This window comes from Cucumis melo, chromosome 6, assembly GCF_025177605.1.
Source record: "Cucumis melo cultivar AY chromosome 6, USDA_Cmelo_AY_1.0, whole genome shotgun sequence".
Classification (NCBI taxonomy): domain Eukaryota; kingdom Viridiplantae; phylum Streptophyta; class Magnoliopsida; order Cucurbitales; family Cucurbitaceae; genus Cucumis; species Cucumis melo.
This window is the reverse complement of record NC_066862.1, coordinates 34,447,661-34,474,488: the sequence shown is the minus strand read 5'-3', so window position 1 is coordinate 34,474,488 and position 26,828 is coordinate 34,447,661. Positions and strand designations below refer to the sequence as shown.

Genomic DNA, 26,828 nt, shown 5'->3' with positions numbered 1-26,828 from the left:
GTCCTATAAGGTTGTAGCCGGAATAGAGGACTTGTGAGAGTGTATGTAAAATCCATGGTGACATATTTAAAATAAATGTACCAATATTAAATCAAGTAAAAAAATAAGTAATTAAGTGAACCAACAAATTATAATCGAATAAGAATAAAAGATAAAAATGTAACGGCTCGATTCGCTTACACATTTTTCAAGTCCCTAGTGGAGTTGCCAAGCTGTCACAACGTGATTGCGACGTGGAGCAACCGACGTCCTCTTTTATTTAATCTTAATAAATAAATAGGTTCGAAGTCGCCACCAACAATATTAAGGTGTGATTTGATCGCCCAAAAAAAATTATAAAAAAGAAAAAAAAGAACTTTGGTTTACGACATAAATTCAGATAGTGTTCTCGATAAAAAGAATTTCTTTTGTTTTAGGTTATCATCTCTTTTTGTGCTAATTTTATCATGACTTAGTGAAAGACAATAAATTTCCATTTTTCTAACTCAAAATAAAATCAATAAAACCAATCTAACCTTTTGAGCCAAGAACAGCTAAACAATTTTAGACATCATCATTTTATTGACAGCCAAACTCATTGGTATTAAGAATGATGGCAAGATTCTTGGTAAGAAATTTTGACCCCAAGATAACTTGGGCAATCCAGAAAAAGTTTGTTTATGGAAACCTTTATAATTCAACAAAAATAATTAATATGAAAAAAGAAAGTAAAAGAAGAGTGGATGTTGAAGCCAGAAATATTATTCGACTAGATAATAACATTCATTCTTGGTCAAATTTTTAATGTATATATTATACACAAAACATAAAGTAGAGGGAGACTCAAGCCTCCAAATTTATATAATAAATCCATCGGCATATCCAATGTTTTAAAGAGGAGTAATGCTTTTTATATTTTATTATTTAAGTTTATTTAAAACAAATTATTCATACGAAGGCATTAATCTATTTTTGTGAGTCAAAAAAGAAAACTATTGATATGAATTTGTAGAATCTTTTTTCAAAATAATGTTTTTTAAAAATGATGTCAAAAATAGGGTAGGAGGAAAAATATTGACAAAAATATAGTAGTTTGGGCCAAGTCATGAACCTGTCCACAACTTCAATATGTTGGCACGTGGACCCCACACCCTTATCCTTTTTTCATTATTTAATATATATATATATATATATATATATTAAATATTCAAATGTCCAAATTACAATTTTCAAAAATATCTTTTTCTTATTAACTATCTTTCCAAATTTGAATTTCTAATTTTCAAAAATATCTTTCCTTACTACAAATCTTTTCAAATTTCAATCCCAAAAATATCTTTCCAAATTCTAAATTCTAATCTCCAATTTTTTAATATATATATTAACAAAATATGTTATTAAAAAATATATTAAACAAATATTTGCAATCAACCGATATTAACAAAATATCTAATTTTTTTAAATCAAAATGGAAAGAATTATGGAATAATTTTATTGTATGGAAATTAGAATATCTAATTTTTTTTAGAACTAAAATATCTAATTCTATTGTATGGCAATAATATCTAATTTTCTTTTAGAATCTAAATGAAAAGAGTTATGACAACAAATAATTTAGTTAATATCGGTGGATTTTAAATATTTGTTTAATATATTTTTTAATAACATATTTTGTTTATATATAGGGGTCTTTTCAAAAATATAACAAAGCGGCAAAATATTTACATTGTATAGAACAATTCCAACAATGAAAAAAGTCCACAGGCCCATCGTGGAAAATACCAAAAATGCCCCATTAATCATGTCGTCAACAATACACTCGTAATATATTTGATATAAAATCATTTAGATTTGGTTGTTTAGATTTGACTATAATTTATTTTTTCAATTATATCGTTTAATTTTGTCACACGATCGTTTAATTTGGTTAAGTTCAAATTTGGTTACACAATTGTGGTCCAAATCTAAACGGTTTTTTTTCAAAATTTGGTACATGATCATTTAGATTTGGCTAAACAATTTTTTAAAATTTTTTTATACACGATCGTTTAGATTTGTCTACAAGATTTTTTTTTTTACACGATCATTTACTCCTTTATATGATCGTTTACATTTGGCTACTCTAATCTAAATGATTTTTTTCAAGATTCTTTATATATGATCTTTTAAATTTTTCTATTTTTTGTACACGGTCGTTTAGATTTGGTTACTCAAATTTAAACGACGTAAAAAAAGAAAAAGAAAAGAAGATTCTTTATACACGATCTTTTAGATTTTGCTTTTTTTTTTACACGGTCGTTTAGATTTGGTTACTCAAATTTAAACGACATAAAAATGAAGAGAAAAAGAAGAAAGACATGGAAAGAAATCGCCTCAAAAAAAAAAAGAGGAAGACATAGAAAGAAATCGTAGTAAGGAGGAGAAAAAAGACGGAAGGGCAAATCTAGGATATTTAAAAATGGCTAACTTCATAGATTTTGTTACACGGGTTGTAAATAGTTTAGTGTTTTATTACATTATGAAAATTACCCTAATATATATCTATTTTAAAAAAAAATTGAAGGTTGGAATTTGAAATTAGGTAAGATATTTAATAAGGAAAGATATTTTTTAAAATTAGAAATTGAAATTTGGAAGATATTTAATAAGGAGATATATTTTTAAAAATTGGAATTTGAAGATTTGAATATTTAATATATATATATATATATATATATATATATATATATATATATATTAAAAAAACAAAAAAAAAAAAAACAAAAAGGTATCGAGTCTACATGCCAGCACATTGAAGTCATGGACAGCAAAGTCATGTATCCTGCACACGACTTTGCCCAAACTATCCTATTTTTATCAATATTTTTTCTCCTACCCTATTTTTGATATTATTTGTAACGCCCCAAAAATTTGGGATGATTTAGTTTTAATTATCTTAAGTGTAATTATTGAAATATGAGGTGTTTTGAATAATTGATTTATGAATATTTGATTTTTATTAGATATTAAGAAAATATCTAATGGTGGTAGTGTTTGGGAGTTGTCCTTTAATTGGATGTATTTAAGGAAACTTGATTAATTATTTTTTTTTCGGTTGGGTAATTAATTAAGTTTTGAGGATAAAATAATTATTTTATTTGGATAATAAAATTGGTAGAGATATTTGTTTGAAGATAAAGGTGATTGGGTTGAGGAGAGAGAAAATTGATTTATTTGGTTAAAGATAATGGTGATATTTTATTTGGAAAAAAGATTGATGTGATTGGTTGATTTTTGAATTTAAAATGGAGATTTGATGGGTTTAAATGAAGGAAGTGAATAAGTGGTTTTATTTGAAGTAAATTAGGGAAAAGATAAAAGAAAAATAATAATTATTATATTATTAATTTTTCTTTATAAGGTCATTGGGATCCGTGCACCTATTAAACCATCTTCTTCATTGAGAAAGAGGAGCAAAACCCTAAATTTTTCCTCCTTCTCCAGCCGCTGCCGAAAGCACCGTCGTCGTCGGCCTTCTCCAATCGTTCTTCCGCCGCACCCAACCGCGTCGTCACCGCCGTTGACCTGCAGTTTGCCGTGCGTCGCCAAGCTTCAGCGCGTAGGTTTCAGCCGGTTCATTCTCGCGGTAGCCGTCACGCGTGGATCTGAGTCGCGTCTCCAAGCCGTTCACGATCCGAGCCACTGCTTGAAGTCCTACCCGCACACACCGTACCCGACCTACAAGCTCCGAGCCAAGCTGCGCCGGAAGCCCTTACCCGAGTCGCACGCAGCCCAACCGAACCGTCGTGCACACATGAGCTGCCTGCCCGAGCCTCCTTCTGCTTTCTAGCCCAGCCGCCTAGTCGTTTCACCTGTTTTGAGCCGCTTAGCCTATTTTTTACTTTTCCACCTTTTTTTTTTGTAAGTCTTGTTTGGGTTTTGGGTAATCCCAACAAATCCTAGTTTTTGGACCCTAAATAATTTAATTTTGGATTAAATTAAATTATCTCTTAAAAGATAGTTTGGACCAAGTGAAATTGGAGAGTGGGATTTCTCTAGTTAAGGGCTAATTTATTGCAACCTCGACCTCGGGTAAGTTATTTCAACTGAATTCTTGGGTCCTTTGTCGTTTGATGGTTAAGTTATGTAAATTGGTGTTTTCTAACTATTTAGGACTTCGCTGCTTGGAAAGCGTGATTTTACTGTTAGAATTCGATTGAGCAAATCTTTAGGTAAGAGATTCTACTACTAGACCTACAAGTGGAATTAAGAGATCGCATATATTTTTTAGTTGTGCATATTGATAACTAGATTGCATAACGGCATGGCGATTAATAAAATGATATGATATGACATGACGATATGATATGACATGATGACGTGATGATGATATGTTACGTGCATGTTATGGTTAGGGTGTATGTTAGCTTATCCTATTATAGTCGTACCTGCATGGGTGTCCTTCAGGATCACCACCTTTTTAGAACTGCGTAGTCCGACGGGACCGTCAGTTTGTTATTAACATAGACATGATTTGAGTGATTCGACGCGATCGCTCGCAGCCCGATTGTCTTAGTGTGTTTTCTCCGAGTACACTAAAAACCAGTTTGTCCTAGGTGTTCCTTTGGGATCACCGAAGACTAGTTATGTTCCTCCGGGATCACATGTTGCACGTGTTCGGGAACGTGTCAGTTTTTTGGTACCACTTTTCAGGACTCTAATAGGAAGTTAACAGGCACCTAGCTGGACTAGTAATGGGTCCCTTACTAAGTATATTTTTATACTCACTCTTTCTATTTCAATTTTTTTCAGGTAAAAGCAGAGGTAAGATCAAAGGCAAGCTGGCGAGCGACCAGAAGTGACCATGGCAAGCCATAGGGATCATTTGCTTCCGCTTTATGTCATGTCGACTTTAAGTATTCACATTTTTTTTTATTCCTATTTTATTTCCTTAGAACTAGATAGAGCCCGAGTTAGGATTTTGTCTTTAGTCATTTTCGTACATTTTATTTATGATTTTAATAAAAGTTTGCAGTTTGTCCATTTTCTGTTTAATTTAAATAAATTTTTTATTTCTTTTTATTTCTTTTACGTTAAAGTAAAGTCCTCAACTTAGTATAAGGAGTTGGGTCTTTACATTATTTTTAAAAAACACATTATTTGATAAAAGGATTCGAATTTGTAGGTCAATCTTTTAATACACTTGGAATCATGATCCACTTTGACAATGGGAAAAGGCAGAGCTATTTATAAGATTGAAACGCAACTTCATCCTATCCTCCAAACATCCCAAATCAAGGGAGAGGAAACGACAACTTTATCATTTCCATCTCCTTAGGAGTATTTGTTGGAAATAAAAATGAAGAATGAAAACAGAGAGTGAGTTTTTTTTTTAACATGATTTAAGAGCACAAATTAGAACTTCCAACCTATTAATCGATAATATAATGTTTCAAGGGGTCTTTTCAAAAATATAAAAAAGTGACAAAATATTTACATTCTATAGAACAATTTCGAAAACAGAAAAAACTCAGAGGCTCATAATATAAAATACCAAAAATGCCCCATCAACCATGCCATGAACGACGCACGCCTAATATATTTGCGATAATTTAGATTTGGTTATTATTTGATGCACGATCGTTTAGATATGGCTACAATTTATACGTGATCATTTAGATATGGCTACAACGTAACGTGATTGTTTAGACATGGCTACAATTTATACACGATCGTTTAGTTATGGCTACAATTTATTCGTGATCGTTTAGATATCGCTACAACGCGATCGCTTAGATATGACTACAATTTATACGCAATCGTTTAGATATAACTACAATTTATTTTTTCAATTCCATCATTTAATTTTGTTAAACGATCGTTTAATTTGGTTACACAATCATTTGGGGACCCAAATCTAAATGATTTTTTTTCAATTTGGTACACGATTTTTTTAATTCTTTTGGTACACGATTTTTTTAATTCTTTTGGTACACGATCGTTTATTTTTTTTTTACATGATTTTTTTTTTACATGATCGTTTACTTTATTTTTTACACGATCATTTACATTTAGCTACTCCAATCCAAATGATTTTTTTTTCAAGATTCTTTATACACAAATCTTTTATTTTTTTACACGATACATTAAGCTACTCCAATTTAAATGATTTTTTTTTCAAGATTCATTATACACGATCTTTTAGATTTTGCTATTAAATGATTTTTTTTTCAAGATTCTTCATACACAATCTTTTAGATTTTGCTATTTTTTTGTGTACTCAGTCATTTAGATTTGGTTCCCCCAGATGTAAACGACGTAAAAAAGGAAAATAAGAAAGACATCGCAGCGAAAAAAGAAAAGGAAGAGTAGAAAGACAATGAAAAGAAATCATAGCGAAAAAAAAATGTAAAAAGACGATGAAAAGAAATGAAAGCGAAAAAAAAAAAAAGAAAATAAGAATTGAAAAATAAGATAGGTGATGGAAAAAATCCGAGTGAAAAAAGAAAGAAGAAAGATGGTAGGGAAAGAGGGGAAGACGAAATAGTAGTAGAAAGACGAATGCAAGAAAGAGAAAAAACATGGAAGGGCAAACCTGAAATATTTAAAAAATGACTAACTTTATGGACTTTGATACGCGGGTCGTTTGATATTTTGTTAAATTTATAAAAAAATTCCCGTGTTTCAATGCATTGAGATATATTTAAGTAATGAAAAACTCGAGCATATTAAGAAAAATTCAACGTGTCAACATTTATAACACGTTTGGATCAATTTATTAATTGCGTAAAAAAGTATTGGTAAGTGGAAAAAATGTAGTGTTTGTAAATAAAGAAAATGTTTTAAGCCATTTAAAAAGTCAATTTGAACAACCAACGAGAAGAATAAAAAATGTGATCGTTGTATTTATACCCGTTAAAACATTAATCATAGAATTAGTTGTATTATAAACGGGATGACCTATAACATTGTAAGCTTTTAGTTATTAAAATTAAGATACAAAGAGAAACTATATGAACATAATGCATCTTAAAGGATTTTATGGAGAGAGAATTCTCCGACACATGAAATTTATACTTCCCAAACTTTTCTTGTATTCCCAATAGAAACGCAAATAAATGGCAAAGGCAAAATGGAAAGAATCGGACGAGGAGTTTTGAAACTAAAATATCAAGCATATATCATTTAAAAAGACTATTGTGAGTGTGAGGCACACGTAACATAATACAATACACAAAACCAAAACGATCCAATGATTTATTGCAAGCAAAACGAAATTCAAATGGTGAAAAAAAATGGGAAATGATTATTCAAACAGGAACTTTGGTATGGTAAACTTAAGCTTAGGCTGATCCCTTGAGCTTCTTTGTGATGGTAGCAAGGTACTTTCCTTGGTGGAAGGCTTGCTCCAACTCAAGAGTCGATGGTTTTCTCGAGCCATCGCCAGCGAAAGTTCCAGCTCCATAAGGACTTCCACCTTTAACTTGCTCCATCTCGAACATGCCAGCACCAAAAGTGTAACCAATGGGTACAAAAATCATTCCATGGTGGGTTAGTTGAGTGATGGCAGTCAACCTGTTGCAATGCATAATTGTTTTTAATTCAAGAGATTCCTCTTATGCTGGTGTTCATATTATTTTAGATGTGTTCGGTGTATCGAATTAGTAAAGTATATGATATGCAAATATGCAGTACTTACGCGGTAGTTTCTTGCCCACCCCCCTGGGATCCGGTACTGTAAAAAATACCAGCAGGCTTGCCTGCAAGTTGTTGGGTTCTCCAAAGACCTCCAGTTGCATCAAGAAATGCTTTGAATTGAGCAGCCATCATACCGAATCTAGTTGGGAAACCAAAAACAAACCCATCGGCCTCGGAGAGTTCGCTCGGGGTGATTATTGGTACATCACTTTTGGGTGGTGCACTCATCTTGCCAAGGACATCCTCGGGTAATGTTTCAGGAACCTAAACAAGCATTTGTTAGGCAAGCAATTGTAGGACAAGTACAAGCAAAAGACTACTACCGCATGAACAATATGGGACCCATATCTTGGTGGTTGCTCTACAAATTTTAAGTACGTACAGTTGAAATTAAAGTAACCAGACTTTTTTCCAATTGGATAAGCCAATACGAAAATTCTTAGTCATCAATAAGAAACTAGTCAATGGCACTAGAGAGTGGGTGTACGTAGGGGCTTTAAACTGAAAAAAGCTATACCCTGTAGCAGATCATGCTCGTCAATTTAGAAAAAAAAAAAGTTATTCAAATGTTAGTTTTTCAGACGTTACCTGCCACAACTTGGCTTCAACCCCTTCTACCGATTGAGCTCCCTTCTTAATCTCCTCAGCAAGTTTCTCAACATGTCCGTACATGGAATAGTAACTGTAGCAGTAGCAGCAAATTAGTTTTATAACCATAAGAGTTCCTTACACTAAATATTTAGGGGTGAATTGTAAGCAGAATGATAGTTCAACTTTTCAGAACAGAAAAAGTAGCAATGAATCTTATCATTACAAATAGAAATATAAGGTGGAAAGCGAGGCTACATGGCATCCAGATCACTAGAAAGACATACTTCCTTCAAATGCAATCTCTTATATTGTCAACTTAAGACATGATTGGAATCACTTTTTAGGAGTAAAAAAAGTGCTTTTAAGAACTTAGAAAACCATTCCAAACTGGTTTTTATTTAGCCATTAGTGTTATATTTTACTCATTGCATAATAATCAGGGAAAGCTTATACCTTACCAAATAAATTTCCTGAAAAGTTTCTAATTTGTTGTACGAAATAAACAAGGTAACTACGCATTGAAGCCTAATAATGACAGCAGCAGAATATGACATGATGAATCCAAGATCACAGGACTTTCATACCACCATTCTTGAAGGGTGGCACATGAATGGACGAGGCATTCAAACTAATCAATGTGAAGGCCAATGCTCCATACTTCCAATTAATGCTAACATATTCCAATTCCTCTATATCCCAAACAAATGAAAATAAGGAAAAGAGAAATTTATTGGTAGAAAAGCAGTAACCAAGACTTTGCCAACACATCCATCTAAACCTCACTTAAGTAAAGATCGTGATATAAGGAATATATAGCATGTAAACGCATAGGCAACCAGGTAGCAGGTAGATGGCAGTTGAATGCAAAGAAAATACATGAGTGTGCTAGTAAATTCATGAAGTGAAGCGTTTGACCTGAATCTTTCTTACTGGGATTTTGCTATATCCAAAGAATTATACAAGTAAATACTCAAAAAGTACGTAACCTTAATGGAAATCAAGGTTTCAACTTTCCAGAAGCTTTTATAAATATTAGTGACAAGAAGAAAGGAAAGGAAAATGTTATTTCTATTTTGTACATTATGAGTTACATATGATTAAATAATTGAACAAAAAAATAAGTCAACTGACCAATAAATTTACTCATGGCATAAAGTATTTCAAATCCAATACATATGTTGAATATGGCACTCAAATTAAGTTGAATTCTAAAATGTCATAATTGATAAGTACTAAAGGTGACGTATTTAAAGCACATTGTGTCCTGTTATCAATTTAAATATTTCCAATTATCCATATATTTTATTTATTGAATCGCATTGCTATTCACTCTCCCACTTGACAAATGTGACAACTCATGATGCTAAGCTGAAAAGTTTCGTTTAATACAACAAGTTATAATGTTTTTTTGACATTTTGAGTTTTAAAACCAACAACTAATAGACAGCATAGCAGAATTGGTCAAGACATATTTTTGACTAAGAGATCAAAGGTTCAAGTTTTGAATGAACCTTGATAATGAGTTCATCAATACTTCTTGATTTAGAATTCAAAAACCTATAGTTTGAATGCTAGAGTATCTGAACATTAACCGCAATTGAAGGATAGAAAATAAGCTCAGAAGACAATAGATTTCATACAGGAGCTAGAGCACTGTTACTAGATACTTAATACAGGACCGTGTTTCTTAATAAGCAGAGCTGTATAGTTTGCTGAGCATGTCTAATTCAAAGTTAAAACTTGCATATAAGATATGCCCCAATGATTTGAAACATCTGTATTCCTAAATTTATTGAATAATTATTTTGCTTTAAGAAACCACGGAGGACATGTTCTAAATGCTTTACCAGCAGGGAATAAATATTTGCAAGACAAGAAATCTGTTTTAGTTGCCAATAATTCTGACTGAACTATGACTACTGATAATTAAAGAATCCCATTAAACATAAAAATGAATATCCTATACAAGACTGCAGATAACATGAATGTTTGGCCTGTGAATCATTCACTACTCTTATTGTTTGGGCTAATTTCATTTTAAACAACAATTGTAATGAAGGGATAAAAGAAATAAATCGTAGATTTTATAATATTTCTGGTTACGTTAGAAAAAGAAACAAGGCAACCAAGCTTAAGGACTGAGAAACACAGGATATATCAAAGCGATTGACATGTTCAAAACCTCAACAAAATCTCAAGTTCAGAAGCAAAAAACGACTGAATCACACGCATTAGAAAGTAGAGAATTTTCCAGAAAAGAAAATGCACAATGAAACCTCATTTCCGAACAAATCCTACGAAATCCATCAAATTACATAAGGAAAAACAGGAAAAAAGAAGAAGTTCCAATTGTTAGGCATCTTCCCCAATGATTCAATTCCCAAACATACATGACACAAAAGCACCAATATGAACATGTCAACGAAACATGAATGATTTCTGAAAAAGATAGTCAAAAGAAAGAATAAATCGCAATGAGATCCACCAGAATGAACCAAAATTGAAAGAACACGGGATCCGAGAACCAAAAATTAATGAAGAAATCAGGAAACAAGTAGTGAAATGAAAATGAAGTTTCAAATCAGAATACAAATAGAAAAAAAGAAAAAAGAAAACGAAAGCGATCGAAATGCGAGAGCAAGTGAAAGAAGATCGAAGGCAGAAAGCAAAAAATGGAAACAAAAATGAAGAAGAAGAAAAGAAAAAAGAGGAAAAGAGGAAGAAGTGAAATAAAAGGACATACACAATATACACTTTGGTTGCCATTGATGCAGTGATTGGAGGTGTTGTTGGAGATTATTGTTGTTCTTGTTTTTGATTAATCGTTGACGATGAAGTTGGTGAAAGCAAAGGGAATTATTTATAGGTGTTCCATCCGCCTTGCCTACTTATTTTTACTTCTCCTAACGCCTACCATTAACTTTTTTTTTTTTTTTTTACGCTGTTTTGCTTTTTCTAAAAAAAAAATAATAATAATAATAATACATTCATTTCTCTTCTTCCTTTCATATCCACCATTCAATTTGTTACACGTGTTTCCATTAACAAATAACATGTTTTGTTTCGAACATCAAAACCTCTCTTTTCATAACTGCATCTTTCAAAAATATAAATTTTATTTCTTAAATCAAACTATTTTTTTTAAAGTTAATCTTTTTTCAATTTTTGTCTTCTTTGTTCCAATTAAGATGAATCGAAATTTATAGGTTTGATTTAAAATATATATATAGTTATCAAATAGGTCCTATATTTTTCAATAAAAGAAATGAAGTGAGTAGTCTTTAACAATTATTTAATCATTTGTTCAGTGGTATAAACACAGGTCAAATCGTCTTAGAAAAATGTTGGTTAAATCTCATAATAGTAAACATTTTTCTTTGTTATTTGAAATGCTTGGTATCAATTAGTTACTAAAAAAGCTTTTGTCAAGAAAGTTATAGCATAATTATCAACACATTAGCTCTGGTGTAAATCCAACTAGAAAAATTTAAGAAAAATATATTCATATCATCTTAAAAATATTTTATTTTATTCGCATCCCGTAATTCTAACACCAAATTAAAATATTAAGTAGATGCAGTAAATCTAAAACAATTATATGGTTTTTCTCTAATACAATGAAGGAGGTAATAATTTATTAAATATATTAAATAAATGAAATATTTAAAACGACGCCGTGTGGCGTGTGGAGTGGTGGATTTTGAGTTTACGAGTAATGATGGAATGGTTGTGTCACGCCCGTCATCATCATCACCGGTCGTTACGAAACCCCCAATTCCTCTAGAAGTTTCAACCCTTTCTCTTTTTCTTTTTCTTTTTCTTTTTTTTTTTTTTTCCTTTCCCTTCTAATACTCTTAAAATTAATAATTCAATTTCCTATTTATTTTCAATTAAATATTTTGACTTTTCATTTTGTTTTTCAAATTTCTATAAATTTTTCGTTTTCTTTTCTAAAAACTATTTCTCTCTTTTATCATATTATTTTACCCCCTTTTTTCCGAAGGTTCTTTTTTTGCAAAAAGACATTTGGTGAGGAAAGTTAGATTATTCTATTGAGAAAAAAGAAAAAAGAAAGTACTAAAAGTGATAAAATTTATAAGATTATTCCATTATTACTTTTATTTTTCTTTTGTAATAAATAGTTTACAACCTTAATTTTTTTTTCTAGTTCTAAACTTTTGTATTGTAATAACTGTTTTAGTCAATCTTGGTTTGCTATCAAAACTTTTGTTTTTATCAATTATTTAACAAAAATTTAAATCTGTCATGAATCCCAATGAAATGACCTGGACTTTTAAAAAGAATTAATAATAATTTAAATATTTATAAATGATTTAAAGTGCCTTATCATTGTATAATCGCAGTAAGACAACACTTAATTATACAGCAACAACATATGAGAAATAAAACAATAAATATAGTAAACTTTGAAAATGTCTTTTATTTATTTTATTTTTGTTCTTATTTTAAGTTTATAAGTGGAAAGCATAGTTATAAATATAGCTATTAGATTTAAAATGTTGCGTGTATAAGAACATTTTAAAAAATTACCTACGTAGCAAAATTTATCGAAGTTTATAACTGATAAATCATATCGCAAATATTGCTCTATTCATGATATATAGGAGTCTATCAACTATAGAAGTTTATCATTGATAGATTTTTCTATGTTTGTAATTTTTGTAAAACAAATGTTGTTAACTTGATTATATTTTCAAAATTGCTACTCATTATAATTACTTTAGCAAAATATCCAAAAGTCATTTTATGCACTTTTGCTCATTGAACTGCTATTTTTCCTCCTCTCTATGTCATTCAGTATTCCCTACAACACTATCTATAACTTTAATGGTGTCTCCCCTAGTCGATGTACAAGGTAATTTTATTAATATGATTGAATCTATTATTGATATGAGTTTATCAATTTTACGTTTGGATATTTTGAACATATTCACTAAGTTGAAATTATGTTTCGTCACATCATCCGTTTTTTTTTTTCTATTATTGTGTTATTATATCAGCTCATATTGATCATGAGTCTTATATTTTTCATCCACCAAATTAATAAACGTCTAATAACTTGAAAAAAAAGCACACATATATATATATATATAGATGTTTTTCAAAAATAGAAAAGTTTGACATCGTAAAATAAATCCACTAAAAATAAATTTTAAAAAAATTAAATATTTTGTCAAATATTCTATTTTTTACGATTTATTTATATAAAATTATGTTAATTATAGTTATTCAAAAAGAGAAATTGGATTAGATAGCAAAATATATTTATATATTTGCAAGGGTGACTTCAATTTTTAAATTTCGCATTTATCGCAAAAATCACCCGATTAACCAAGATTCTCTTTAAAAAGCTACTATGCAGTATGCACAATCAAAATTCAACTACCCTACTTTATTAAAATTGTATTCTTTTTTTCTTTTCTTAACTTTGTTCTTTCTTTTTAAATAATAATGACAAAACTTCTACGGACCTAATTCTTTTAATTGTTTAACTACTCCATTTTATTCGTACATATAAAAAATGTAACGTCATTAGATGTAACATTCAGTAATTTGTAATTAAATAATAATTAATATTTAAATTAAATGACAACGAGATGACAAATTGGTATCATTAGCAATTAATATAAGATAATCATACAACAATCAAATAATAATCAATATTATTAATAATTAGTGGTAGTCTGAGAACATCCGATAACAATCTAATCCAATGTAGTTCCACATTTTTAACTATAAGAACATATTGGTCATTCAATATTTTCAATTAGGTTAAACTTGTTAATTTTCTATTTTTACAAATTTTAAAGTGTTGGTCATCAACTCCATTCTCGTTTTATATTGTTGCACAAGTGCAAATAATCATTTTAATAAAGAGTAAAATAGTTTTAAATATCCTTCCATAACTCTATTTAAATACTTTTCTAACCTTGATACTTTATTGACATTTTTATCCACATTGCAAAATCAAAACTGATAGGGTGTGTACGTCTATAAAACTCTGGTTTTAGTACCTTAAAAAATTAAATTAATTTATGCATAGGCAACTCCATAATTGCAAACTTTTTAAATGAAAAAGCAAAATGAAAAGTAATGAAACCAAATATTATAGGATGATTGAATTTTAGGGTTGTTAAATTCTTTTTTTTTTTTTTTCTTTTTAAATTAAGATAGAATCTAAAATAGTAGGAATGGAGGCAAATGATATATACAATATTATTAATAAAACATTAAAGTCAAAGAATGTAACGACCCAACTCCTTATACTGAATCGAAGTCATTACTCAATATAGAACAAGTGGTTTAAGTCATAAAATTTTATTAAAAGCATACGGTTCAAGAAATTCATTTATAAAAGCATAAACAAGGTAGTCGTGCAAAAATGTAAAAACGTTCTGAAATCCTACTCGGGCCCTATCTACATAAAAGATAGTGAAAAATAAAAAAAGTACTCAAACTCAAATGCTAAAATCTGAAATAAGAAATAAGCGGAAGCGGTAGTCCCTATGGCCCTCCTCGGTCTCACTTCGGGTCGCTCGCCAGTTTGCCCTTGCCCTTGCCTCGTCCTCTACCTGAAAACATAAAATGGAGAGAATGAGTATAAAAATACTCAGTAAGGGACCCACTACTAGTCCCACTAGGTGCCTGTTAACTTCCTGTTAGAGTCCTGATAACTGGTACCCAATCTCTGGCACGTTCCCGAACACGTGCAATCATGCGCTCCCGTAGGAACGTAACTCTGGTCTTCGGTGCCCGGGGGACACCTAGGACAGTCGGGATGCGAGGACCCCGTCGAGTCACTCGAGTCATGTCTATATCATGCTAGACTGGCGTCCCGTCGGACCACACAGTCCTCAATAGGTGGTGATCCCGAAGGACACCCATGCAGGTACGACTCTAACAGAATCAAGCTAACAGGTACCCTAATTGCAGTATACATACACATGGCATCAGCATATAACATGTCACATAAATCATTTCTACACTCTCCGTCCCGACATTCGTCGTAACCATAATAAATCTTGCCACGCATAACAGGCTATAGCACAACTATATCGTCATTTGCATCATACTAACATTTATTTCAGGCATCATACTGTCAAACTCTCAATATGCAACATAGGGCATACACAGTCTCATACTTCAAACATGAAACTAGTAGTAGAATCTCTTACCTGGAGATTCACTCGACGAGTCCTAACCGCAAGACACGTGTGCTTTCCAAGCAACGGGATCCTAAATATTTAATAACGCCAAAGTTCGTAAATAAGTCACCAACGGCTAACGGTTAAAACTCGGTTGAAATAACTTACCCCAGAAAAGGTTGCAGTGGTTGAGCCCCTACTGAAGAAAATCTCCCGCTGCAGCAGTTACTCGGTCCAAGACGTTCCTTAGGAAAAATAATTTAATTTAGTCCAAATTAAATTATTTAGCGCCCAAAACATTGGGTCGTATTGGGGAAATGCCCAAAATAAATACTTAATTTACCAAAAATAGGTGGGAGGAGCCAAAATAAGCTTGGCGGCTCGGCTGGAAAATAGGGCAGGAACCGGCTCGGCTTGGAGGCTGGAGATCGGCTCGGCTCGCGGTGCAGACAGGCGCGGCTCAGCTTGGACAGGAACTACGCGTGCGGCTCGGCTTGCAACAGGAGGGAGACGCGGCTCGGCTACGCAGAAGCGCGCGGCGCGGCTCACACGCGGGTGCACGCGGGCGCGGGTCGGTTTCCGGAATACGGCGCGCGTTGGCTCGGGTCGCGGAGCGGGTCTTCGGTCGGGTCTGATCTTCGCGCAGAGTGACGCTGACTTCCGGACTCGGGTTGCGCGACGGGTTGCGGTGGTCCGGCTTAAATGCGGCTTCGCTCGGCGGCTGCGGACGGGGGCTGCTCGGCGTCGAAACGAAGCGACGCGATTCGGCTTCGGCTGGCCGCCACGATTCGGCTTGCAGACGCGATGGGCTTCGGCTTCGGCTTGCGACTCCCGACTGAAGGCGGCTTCGATCCTTGGCGTGCGGCGGCTTCGATCCTTGGCGCGCGGCGGCTCGACGTGGACCGATCTTCGACGCTGCTGGGAGACCGGCGTGGTGACCTACGGCGGTTGACTAGCGGCGGCGGCGGCGGCGGGGGAGATTGGGATTTAGGGTTTTCTTCTTTTTTTTTTTTTCACTTCTTGGGGAAGAGGTGAACTACACGCTTTCCAAAGCCCCCTTTTATAAAAGAATTAATACTAAATAAAAAACATAAATATTATTTCTTTTATCCCCCCTTTTTTTTTTTCTTCCTACTTTAGTCCAAATAACAACCAACTTAACAAATTAAATCACCCACAAAAATCTCTAAATCTTCATTAATCACAAGTAAAAATTTCCTCAATTCGAAAGAAATTTCAAGAATTTTACTCTTAAGACGATAAAAAGGGAAGACAAATTTGGCGGGGCGTTACAATCTCCCCTCCTTAGAAAACTTTCGTCCTCGAAAGTTCTAATCCTCGAACAGCTCGGGGTACTGGGCTCTCATGTCCTCTTCTTTCTCCCACGTGGCCTCTTCCACTCCATGGTTCTGCCAAAGGATCTTGACCAGTGGGATTTCTCGACTGCGAAGCTTCTTGACCTCTCTTGCCAAGACCTCGACAGGCTGCTCCTCGTAGCTCAAGTTCTCGCTAAACTGTAGTGGCTCGAAGTCCACCACGTGTGTTGGGTCTGCGACATATTTCCTCAGCATGGAGATATGAAATACGTCGTGCACTGCAGCAAGGGATGGGGGTAGCGCCAAGCGATAAGCCACGGGGCCAATCCGCTCCAGTATCTCGAACGGCCCTACGAAGCGTGGACTCAGCTTCCCCTTCTTCGCGAACCTCAGAACACCCTTCATGGGTGCAACCTTCAGAAAGACCATATCTCCTACTTCGAACTCGAGATCCTTACGTCGTACATCAGCATAACTCTTCTGTCTGCTCTGTGCTGTCAGCATACGAGCTCGGATCTTCTGTATGGCTGCGTTGGTCGTCTGCACTAATTCGGGGCCTAGCATCCTCTGCTCTCCAACCTCGCCCCAGCAGACAGGGGATCTACAGCACTTGCCATACAGAGCCTCGAACGGTGCCATACCGATAGTAGCCTGGTAGCTGTTGTTATAGGCAAACTCCATCAGATGCAGATGGGAGTCCCAACTTCCTGAAAACTCTAGTACGCAGGCTCGCAACATGTCTTCTAAAATCTGGTTCAATCTCTCTGTCTGACCATCAGTCTGAGGGTGGAATGCCGTGCTGAAGTCCAACCTCGTACCTAATGCAAGTTGAAGTCCTTTCCAGAACTTCGATGTGAAACGGGCGTCTCTGTCTGAAATGATGGATACGGGTACTCCATGTAGTCTCACAATCTCTGTCATATATAGCTGCCCCCACTTACTGGCAGTGTAAGTGGATTTCCCTGGCACGAAATGGGCCGACTTCGTGAGTCTGTCGACCACGACCCAGATCACCGTGTAGCCCCTTAGGGTCTTGGGCAGTCCCGTAATAAAATCCATCGACACACTCTCCCACTTCCACCCTGGCACACTCAAGGGTTGCAACAACCCTGCTGGATGCTGCCTAGGTGCCTTCACCTGCTGGCACACCAAGCATCTACTGACAAATTCTGCCACATCCCTCTTCATGCCCCTCCACCAATAGACACTCCTTAAGTCCTGGTACATCTTCGTACTCCCAGGGTGCATGGTAAACGGGGAACTGTGAGCCTCAGTCAAAAGCTCCGTCTTAACTGCGCTGTCTTCCGGCACACACAGGCGTCCTTCAAACATAAGGCCATCGTCAGAGGATATGGAGAAGCCTTCACCTTGCTCTGTCTCTACCACGCGACGCTTCTCTGCCAAATAAGGATCATTCAGCTGAGCAGCAATGATCTTTTGCCTCAAGGTTGGCTGAACTGTCAACTGAGCCAACTGTGCGGTAACCTCACCTACTGAGACTGCAATCTCTGCCCTCTCAAAGTCCCTGAGTAAGGGGGTCTGCTTGGTGATTAGCGCTGCTGAATGTGCAACTTTCCTACTTAGCGCATCAGCCACTACATTCGCTTTACCTGGGTGGTATAGGATCTCGCAGTCGTAGTCTTTCACCAACTCAAGCCACCTCCTCTGCCTCATGTTCAACTCCTTCTGGGTGAAGAAGTACTTCAGGCTCTTATGATCGGTGTAAATCTGAATCTTCTCACCGTACAGATAGTGCCTCCATACCTTCAGTGCAAAGACTACAGCTGCCAACTCCAAGTCATGGGTAGGGTAGTTCTGCTCATGGATCTTCAACTGGCGGGAGGCATAAGCAACTACCTTACCCTGCTGCATCAGGACACAACCTAGTCCCTTCTTGGAGGCGTCACTATAGATTACAAAGTTTCCCGAACCATCGGGCACTGTCAGGACCGGTGCAGTCACTAGCTTCTGTTTGAGCTCCTGAAAGCTCTTCTCGCAAGCTGGGCTCCAGACAAAAGGGGTTCCCTTCCTGGTCAACTGGGTCAACGGGCTGGCTATACGTGAGAAGTCTTCCACGAACCTCCTGTAGTAACCCGCCAAGCCCAGAAAACTTCGAATTTCACTAACCGTGGACGGTCGAGTCCAGTTGGTCACCGCTTCAATCTTTGCGGGATCTACTGAAACTCCCTCACTGGAAACCACATGGCCAAGAAATGTCACCTTCCTTAACCAGAATTCACACTTGGAGAACTTGGCATACAACTTGTTGGCTCGAAGGGTCTCCAAAACTTGGTGTAAGTGCTCCTCGTGCTCAGCCTCAGTTTTTGAGTAAATGAGGATGTCGTCAATGAAGACTATGACGAACGAGTCTAGAAACTCCTTAAACACCCTGTTCATCAGATCCATGAATACTGCAGGAGCGTTAGTCAAGCCGAAAGACATCACAACGAATTCGTAATGTCCGTACCTCGATCGAAAGGCCGTCTTGGGGATGTCACCGTCCCTAATCCTCAACTGGTGATAGCCTGATCGCAGGTCGATCTTGGAGAAGACGGTGGCTCCCTGCAACTGATCGAACAGGTCATCAATCCTGGGCAAGGGGTAGCGGTTTTTGACTGTCACCTTGTTCAGCTCTCGGTAGTCAATACAAAGGCGCATTGACCCATCCTTCTTCTTCACGAACAATACTGGGGCTCCCCAAGGCGACACACTGGGCCGGATGAAGCCTTTGTCCAGCAACTCCTGTAATTGGACCTTCAACTCCTTTAGTTCGGCTGGAGCCATTCTGTAAGGGGCCCTCGAGATAGGAGCAGTGCCCGGCTCTAACTCGATGGCGAAGTCTACCTCTCTGGGGGGCGGAAGTCCTGGGAGTTCGTCTGGGAAAACGTCGGGGTACTCTCTTACCACGGGTTCGGAGGATAGGGAAACTTCTGGCTCTCTCACATCCACTACGCTTGCCAAAATACCCCAAGTACCCTGGCTGAGTAGTTTACTGGCCTTCATGGCTGAGATGACCTTGGGTATACATACCATACCTGCCCCCCTGAATTTGAAACTAGCCTCGGAGGGAGGGTTGAAAACAACTTCCTTGCCATAACAGTCTATATTGGCATGGTTGGCTGACAGCCAATCCATGCCTAGTATCACATCAAAATCCTGCATGTCTAACACTAGCAAGGTCACGTCTAACATACGATTCGCTATCTCTACCCGACATGCCTTTATTTGTTCTTTGGACAACAGGACCTCCCCAGATGGAGTAGAAACCGACAAAACACTACCCAAAGGCTCTACCTCTAAACCCACATGCTGAACGAAAACGGAGGATATAAACGAGTGGGATGACCCAGAGTCAAATAGCACAAAAGCATAGTGCCCCAAAATTGGGAGCATACCTGTCACCACAGTGCCAGCTCGCTCGGCCTCCTGCCGGGTAGTGGCGAAAACTCTCCCCTGCTGGGCCGCAGAAGGCTGGGGCGGTGTCGTCTCAAAGGGTTTCCGAGGACACATATCAGCAGTGTGCCCCGGCTGTCTGCACCTAAAGCAGACTCCACTTCCAGCCAAGCAACGACCTCCGTGGACTCTCCCGCAGGTAGTACAAGCGGGTAGCTCTCTCAGAGTCCTCCCGGCTGCTGCAAGCTCCCGTCGGTGTCTCTGGAAGACACCTCCTGACCTCAGTGTTCGCTGCGGTGCTACGTCAGGCTGCGTCTCAACCTTTCTCTTCTGTCCCAAGGCTGACCCTCTGCCGGCAGCCTTAGACGCATCGGCTCTCTCAGGCAGGCTCAAATCCAGTGCTATACGTAGTGCATCAGCATGCGTGGCTGGGCGGAGGGCTCTGACAATGCCCTGAAGGTCTAGCCTGAGTCCTCTAACAAATTTCTCCGTCCTGGCAGCCTCATCTCTTACCATATCGGGAGCAAAGCGGGACAGCATATCGAACTCGGCGTCGTACTGCTCCACCGTCATGTCGCCTTGCTCCAAGTTTAGGAACTCTTGCAGCTTGGCGTGCTTCACATTGGCGGAGAAAAACTTAGCATAGAAGTTCTCCTTGAACTGCTCCCATGTTATTTTGCTTACATCGCCCCCTAGCATTCTCTCCGCGGTCTCCCACCAGGCGGTGCCCCTGTCCTCCAAGAAGAAGACTGCACACTGCACCTTCTGGTCTTCTGGGCACTTCATGTACCGGAAAATAGTCTCTATGGACGTCAACCACATTTGGGCCTTTGTGGGGTTGTCCATGGATCCGTCAAAGGTCTTGGGATTATACTTCCTGAAATCCCGTAAGTGTTTCGCCTCGGCCGACAGTTGAACTGGTACTGGTTGAGCTTCCTCAGGGGCTGGAGGAGCGACGGCCTGAGCCTGAACAGGGGCGGCCTGGGCCTGAGCAGGGGCGGCCTCGGCCTGAACAGGGGCGGCCTGGTTCTGCTGGGCGGCAAGGAAAGGCGCCAAAGCAGCTTGCAGCATGTCCTGATAACGCTGCTCCATTGCGGCGAGATCCGCCTGGGTGACCGGTGCGTTTGGGTCGACTGCCGGTGCAACAGGTGGCGCCTCCGGCTGGCCACGACCGGCTCCTCTGCCTCCCCTACCACCTCCTCGGCGTGTACCTCTACGTGGCGGCATTCTCCCTAAAATTCACCAACAAACTTCTCACCACAAGAACTTAACACCCTATATCTAGGTCTTAGACTATTCAGGCAAAATTGTAATCTTAACATTAGCAAGGCTTTAGACATACCTGGCGAGTGCCGAAGGACCGTATAGCCATAGGGTGAAGTAAAACCAAAAACAAAAATGACTTACATCGTAGGTCAGTCTACAGAACCTAAAACACTGTGCTCTGATACCAACTGTAACGACCCAACTCCTTATACTGAATCGAAGTCATTACTCAATATAGAACAAGTGGTTTAAGTCATAAAATTTTATTAAAAGCATACGGTTCAAGAAATTCATTTATAAAAGCATAAACAAGGTAGTCGTGCAAAAATGTAAAAACGTTCTGAAATCCTACTCGGGCCCTATCTACATAAAAGATAGTGAAAAATAAAAAAAGTACTCAAACTCAAATGCTAAAATCTGAAATAAGAAATAAGCGGAAGCGGTAGTCCCTATGGCCCTCCTCGGTCTCACTTCGGGTCGCTCGCCAGTTTGCCCTTGCCCTTGCCTCGTCCTCTACCTGAAAACATAAAATGGAGAGAATGAGTATAAAAATACTCAGTAAGGGACCCACTACTAGTCCCACTAGGTGCCTGTTAACTTCCTGTTAGAGTCCTGATAACTGGTACCCAATCTCTGGCACGTTCCCGAACACGTGCAATCATGCGCTCCCGTAGGAACGTAACTCTGGTCTTCGGTGCCCGGGGGACACCTAGGACAGTCGGGATGCGAGGACCCCGTCGAGTCACTCGAGTCATGTCTATATCATGCTAGACTGGCGTCCCGTCGGACCACACAGTCCTCAATAGGTGGTGATCCCGAAGGACACCCATGCAGGTACGACTCTAACAGAATCAAGCTAACAGGTACCCTAATTGCAGTATACATACACATGGCATCAGCATATAACATGTCACATAAATCATTTCTACACTCTCCGTCCCGACATTCGTCGTAACCATAATAAATCTTGCCACGCATAACAGGCTATAGCACAACTATATCGTCATTTGCATCATACTAACATTTATTTCAGGCATCATACTGTCAAACTCTCAATATGCAACATAGGGCATACACAGTCTCATACTTCAAACATGAAACTAGTAGTAGAATCTCTTACCTGGAGATTCACTCGACGAGTCCTAACCGCAAGACACGTGTGCTTTCCAAGCAACGGGATCCTAAATATTTAATAACGCCAAAGTTCGTAAATAAGTCACCAACGGCTAACGGTTAAAACTCGGTTGAAATAACTTACCCCAGAAAAGGTTGCAGTGGTTGAGCCCCTACTGAAGAAAATCTCCCGCTGCAGCAGTTACTCGGTCCAAGACGTTCCTTAGGAAAAATAATTTAATTTAGTCCAAATTAAATTATTTAGCGCCCAAAACATTGGGTCGTATTGGGGAAATGCCCAAAATAAATACTTAATTTACCAAAAATAGGTGGGAGGAGCCAAAATAAGCTTGGCGGCTCGGCTGGAAAATAGGGCAGGAACCGGCTCGGCTTGGAGGCTGGAGATCGGCTCGGCTCGCGGTGCAGACAGGCGCGGCTCAGCTTGGACAGGAACTACGCGTGCGGCTCGGCTTGCAACAGGAGGGAGACGCGGCTCGGCTACGCAGAAGCGCGCGGCGCGGCTCACACGCGGGTGCACGCGGGCGCGGGTCGGTTTCCGGAATACGGCGCGCGTTGGCTCGGGTCGCGGAGCGGGTCTTCGGTCGGGTCTGATCTTCGCGCAGAGTGACGCTGACTTCCGGACTCGGGTTGCGCGACGGGTTGCGGTGGTCCGGCTTAAATGCGGCTTCGCTCGGCGGCTGCGGACGGGGGCTGCTCGGCGTCGAAACGAAGCGACGCGATTCGGCTTCGGCTGGCCGCCACGATTCGGCTTGCAGACGCGATGGGCTTCGGCTTCGGCTTGCGACTCCCGACTGAAGGCGGCTTCGATCCTTGGCGTGCGGCGGCTTCGATCCTTGGCGCGCGGCGGCTCGACGTGGACCGATCTTCGACGCTGCTGGGAGACCGGCGTGGTGACCTACGGCGGTTGACTAGCGGCGGCGGCGGCGGCGGGGGGAGATTGGGATTTAGGGTTTTCTTCTTTTTTTTTTTTTCACTTCTTGGGGAAGAGGTGAACTACACGCTTTCCAAAGCCCCCTTTTATAAAAGAATTAATACTAAATAAAAAACATAAATATTATTTCTTTTATCCCCCCTTTTTTTTTTTCTTCCTACTTTAGTCCAAATAACAACCAACTTAACAAATTAAATCACCCACAAAAATCTCTAAATCTTCATTAATCACAAGTAAAAATTTCCTCAATTCGAAAGAAATTTCAAGAATTTTACTCTTAAGACGATAAAAAGGGAAGACAAATTTGGCGGGGCGTTACAAAGAAAGTGTAAAATGAAATAAAAATAAAATGAATGTGGGTTTGGATTGGGCACATGCATTAAGACGAATGTGATGAGAACAAGGACATAAATTAGTATCCAAATAATTTGATTGGGAATTTAATATGTAGTGGCGTGCCGCCGCCCCGTCGGAAGAAGCTGTTAGGATAGATCAGCATACCCAACGTCAATTCCGACTTTGAAAAGTTTTAACGTTGTCATTTCCTTTTTTTTTTTCTTTTTTTTGGGTGTTTTTCAAAATCAATCACTATTGCTTAGAAATTTGTTTTTTAAAAAATAAAAATGGGGCATTCCTAATATTAGCAAAAACAATATTATAATATGAATGCTACAAATGAGACTATTCCAACCTTTAGAGAATGTAAGCCCAAAAAACATGGGTCATTTCTGTAAGATCCAATGAAACATTATTCACAATCAAACTCCAAAATATCGTAATTAAACATTTATAGTGTATAACTGTATACTGTCCAGTAGGCCCTCACACTCCCTCCCTCCCCCAACTAAACCCTAAACCCTAAACCCTAAATGGTTCTAAAACACCCAATCCAAACCTCCAACTTGTTTGTTAGATTTTCATGTTTAACTTTCACATACCTAATTTTATGAAATTAATAAATAATAAAGATAAACAACAAAAACGTAAACATTAAAGAAACAACACGTAGATGTAGGTGGTTCACTGGCAATGAACTATTTACATCCACAAGGCAAAAGTACGGACAACTTTATTAGAGAAAATTATTTAGAATAAAGAGAGTGTAGATGTCTTTAGATTTAAAGAGTTTACGTGGGTGCACGCATCTCTAAATTTTAGAAATAAAAAACATAAATAGACAAATACAAAAATAACTTAGGTTTTAGGGTTGCCCTGAACCTCCACTAGAGAATACATAACTCTTGGACTAATACTCATTGATCGATCGGTGAAACCATGTACTTGGTTATTCGAAACTTCAAATAGCAAATTTAAAGTGCTCCAAATAACCGGTGAATATTTGGTTTGAAAAAGAAGCGAATGATATATCCTCTGTAAACAACCTTTCCATTAGCCTCCACACCAGTATTTGCTTGTTCTGGAAACAACTTTTTCAATCAAATCACCTGCAGAGTTGGCGTTCTGTTGCATAGTGTTTTGGAATGATAATTAATTTCTAGCATTCCAAACATCCTAAGCAATTATGATCATGATCTTATCCACTAACTTATTTGTTTTGTGATTCTCTTTCTAAGTTACAGGTATATCATTGCATATTGTTAACAAAATGGATAAGAGAGTAAATACTTAATTGTCTCTTTTATACTTTTGCTTTTTTAATTTGATTGATGGAATTTCCTAGATTTAAATTACAAGCATTTTATCCGAATGTCTCGATTAGTCTAAGAGAACTATAAAAATATAAGATAAAAGCCTTTAATTTTTAAATCTTTTGCGTTGGATACTAAGTTCTTGATCTATTCAATATTTTTAAATATTCATTGATTTATTAGACACAAAAATTAAATTTTAGATATGATAAATCCCTCATCGTTTTTTAATATTTAAAAGATATGTTAATTTTTAAAATATATAATAGATCAGTAATCTATACTTAAAGAGGAAAAATAAGCTACTAAAAAGTAAAAAGTTTAAAGATATATTAAAGTTCTCGTATCCATTAAATTTACTATTGAAAAGTTTAAAGTCTAATTAACCTTGAATGATAATTAGGAAAAATATCAACCTAGAGTTTTGAGTTTGTATCAATTTAAATCATGAACTAACAATTATATCAAAATTAAAATTTTGAACTATACAATTATTTTCGTAGTTAAACTTTTAAATTTGTTATAAGTGAACCAATTCAAACTCTCTGTTAAGATTTAATTTGTAAATTCTTGGTAGATTCAATTTTCACGCATAGATAAATCTCTTTCCACTGTAGGATAAATAAAAATGAATAACTATGATTGATGAATTAAGAGTCTAAAATGGATTTATTAGATCATAAAATAATAAGTCATATAAGATGTTTCTGTTTAGTCACAGATGACATGACAGTTTATTCAAAAATAAAGATAAGATAGTATAAATTGTTATAATTAGAAATGTTTGAGGATGTTGTACAATAAATTAACATTTGCCCAATTAAGTCAAAGAGGGAAAAGAATTGGAAAATAAATGAAAAAGAAAATAGACATAGACCAATTCTTGTATTTTTAAAAATCTCCCAAAATAATAGGTAAATTAATTAAGTAAAAGATTTAGAATGAGAACCTCAAATCGCAATAAAATTCATTAAAATTTGGCCACCTCAAGATTAGGTCATGGTAGCATCACACAACAAATAAGTCAGATCCCAATTCCAAAATAGACCAAAACAAAATAATTAATGCTATTATGTCTCTTAATAAATATATTTGACATATATTTATTAGTCATCGTTTAAGAATGAAAATGAGAATTATAGAAACAAACAAAAAATAACAACTAGACTAGAAGAACACCACCATCATTACTCTACATGCACACGCTATTGACTCTCCGTCACACGTGAGGGAGGGATGACAAAATATGACCCTAAAATATTTGTTTTTATTTTATGACTTATTCATATATTATTTTTACCAACCATTTTACTGTATTCGAATTATAATTTTAATAAAATAAATAAAATTATTAGAATATATATAATAAATTTGGAGTCGTCATATGGATAGCGATTTGAGTATGTTATTTCGTAGGTGTATCGCATATATTTTGATGTGTTTAAAACCATCAAATTCGAATTTTTAATTATGAGGAGGAACGGTGTAATATGTGTTTGTAATATTTTGATGTGGAAGAAGTTGGGATGAGTGATGTTGTTTGTTTGAAGAGAAATGTTATGGTAGAGGGGTCTACTTCTTTCGAGGAAGAACAAAAAGTATTATTTTGTTTTTAATTTTCAAGTGTATAATATCAATTCAAAGTGTATTAAGAGAAATGCCAAATCTATATTAGTAGTGTCTTAAGTGTTCAAGTATATCAAAAGATATCAAGTATATTAATTAC

At 36.9% G+C, this 26,828-nt stretch overlaps 1 protein-coding gene across 1 annotated transcript; it reads right to left on the bottom strand.

Moving 5' to 3' along the window:
• Positions 1–7,112: 7,112 nt before the first annotated feature.
• Positions 7,113–11,170, bottom strand: LOC103493401 (probable NAD(P)H dehydrogenase (quinone) FQR1-like 1). The gene is made up of 4 exons (XM_008454120.2): positions 10,991–11,170; positions 8,245–8,338; positions 7,658–7,920; positions 7,113–7,533 (listed from the first exon to the last, which is right to left on the bottom strand). Exons 1-4 carry the CDS (start codon positions 11,011–11,013, stop codon positions 7,302–7,304), a joined length of 612 nt encoding a protein of 203 aa, XP_008452342.1. The 5' UTR covers positions 11,014–11,170; the 3' UTR covers positions 7,113–7,301.
• Between the last annotated feature and the right edge of the window lie 15,658 nt (positions 11,171–26,828).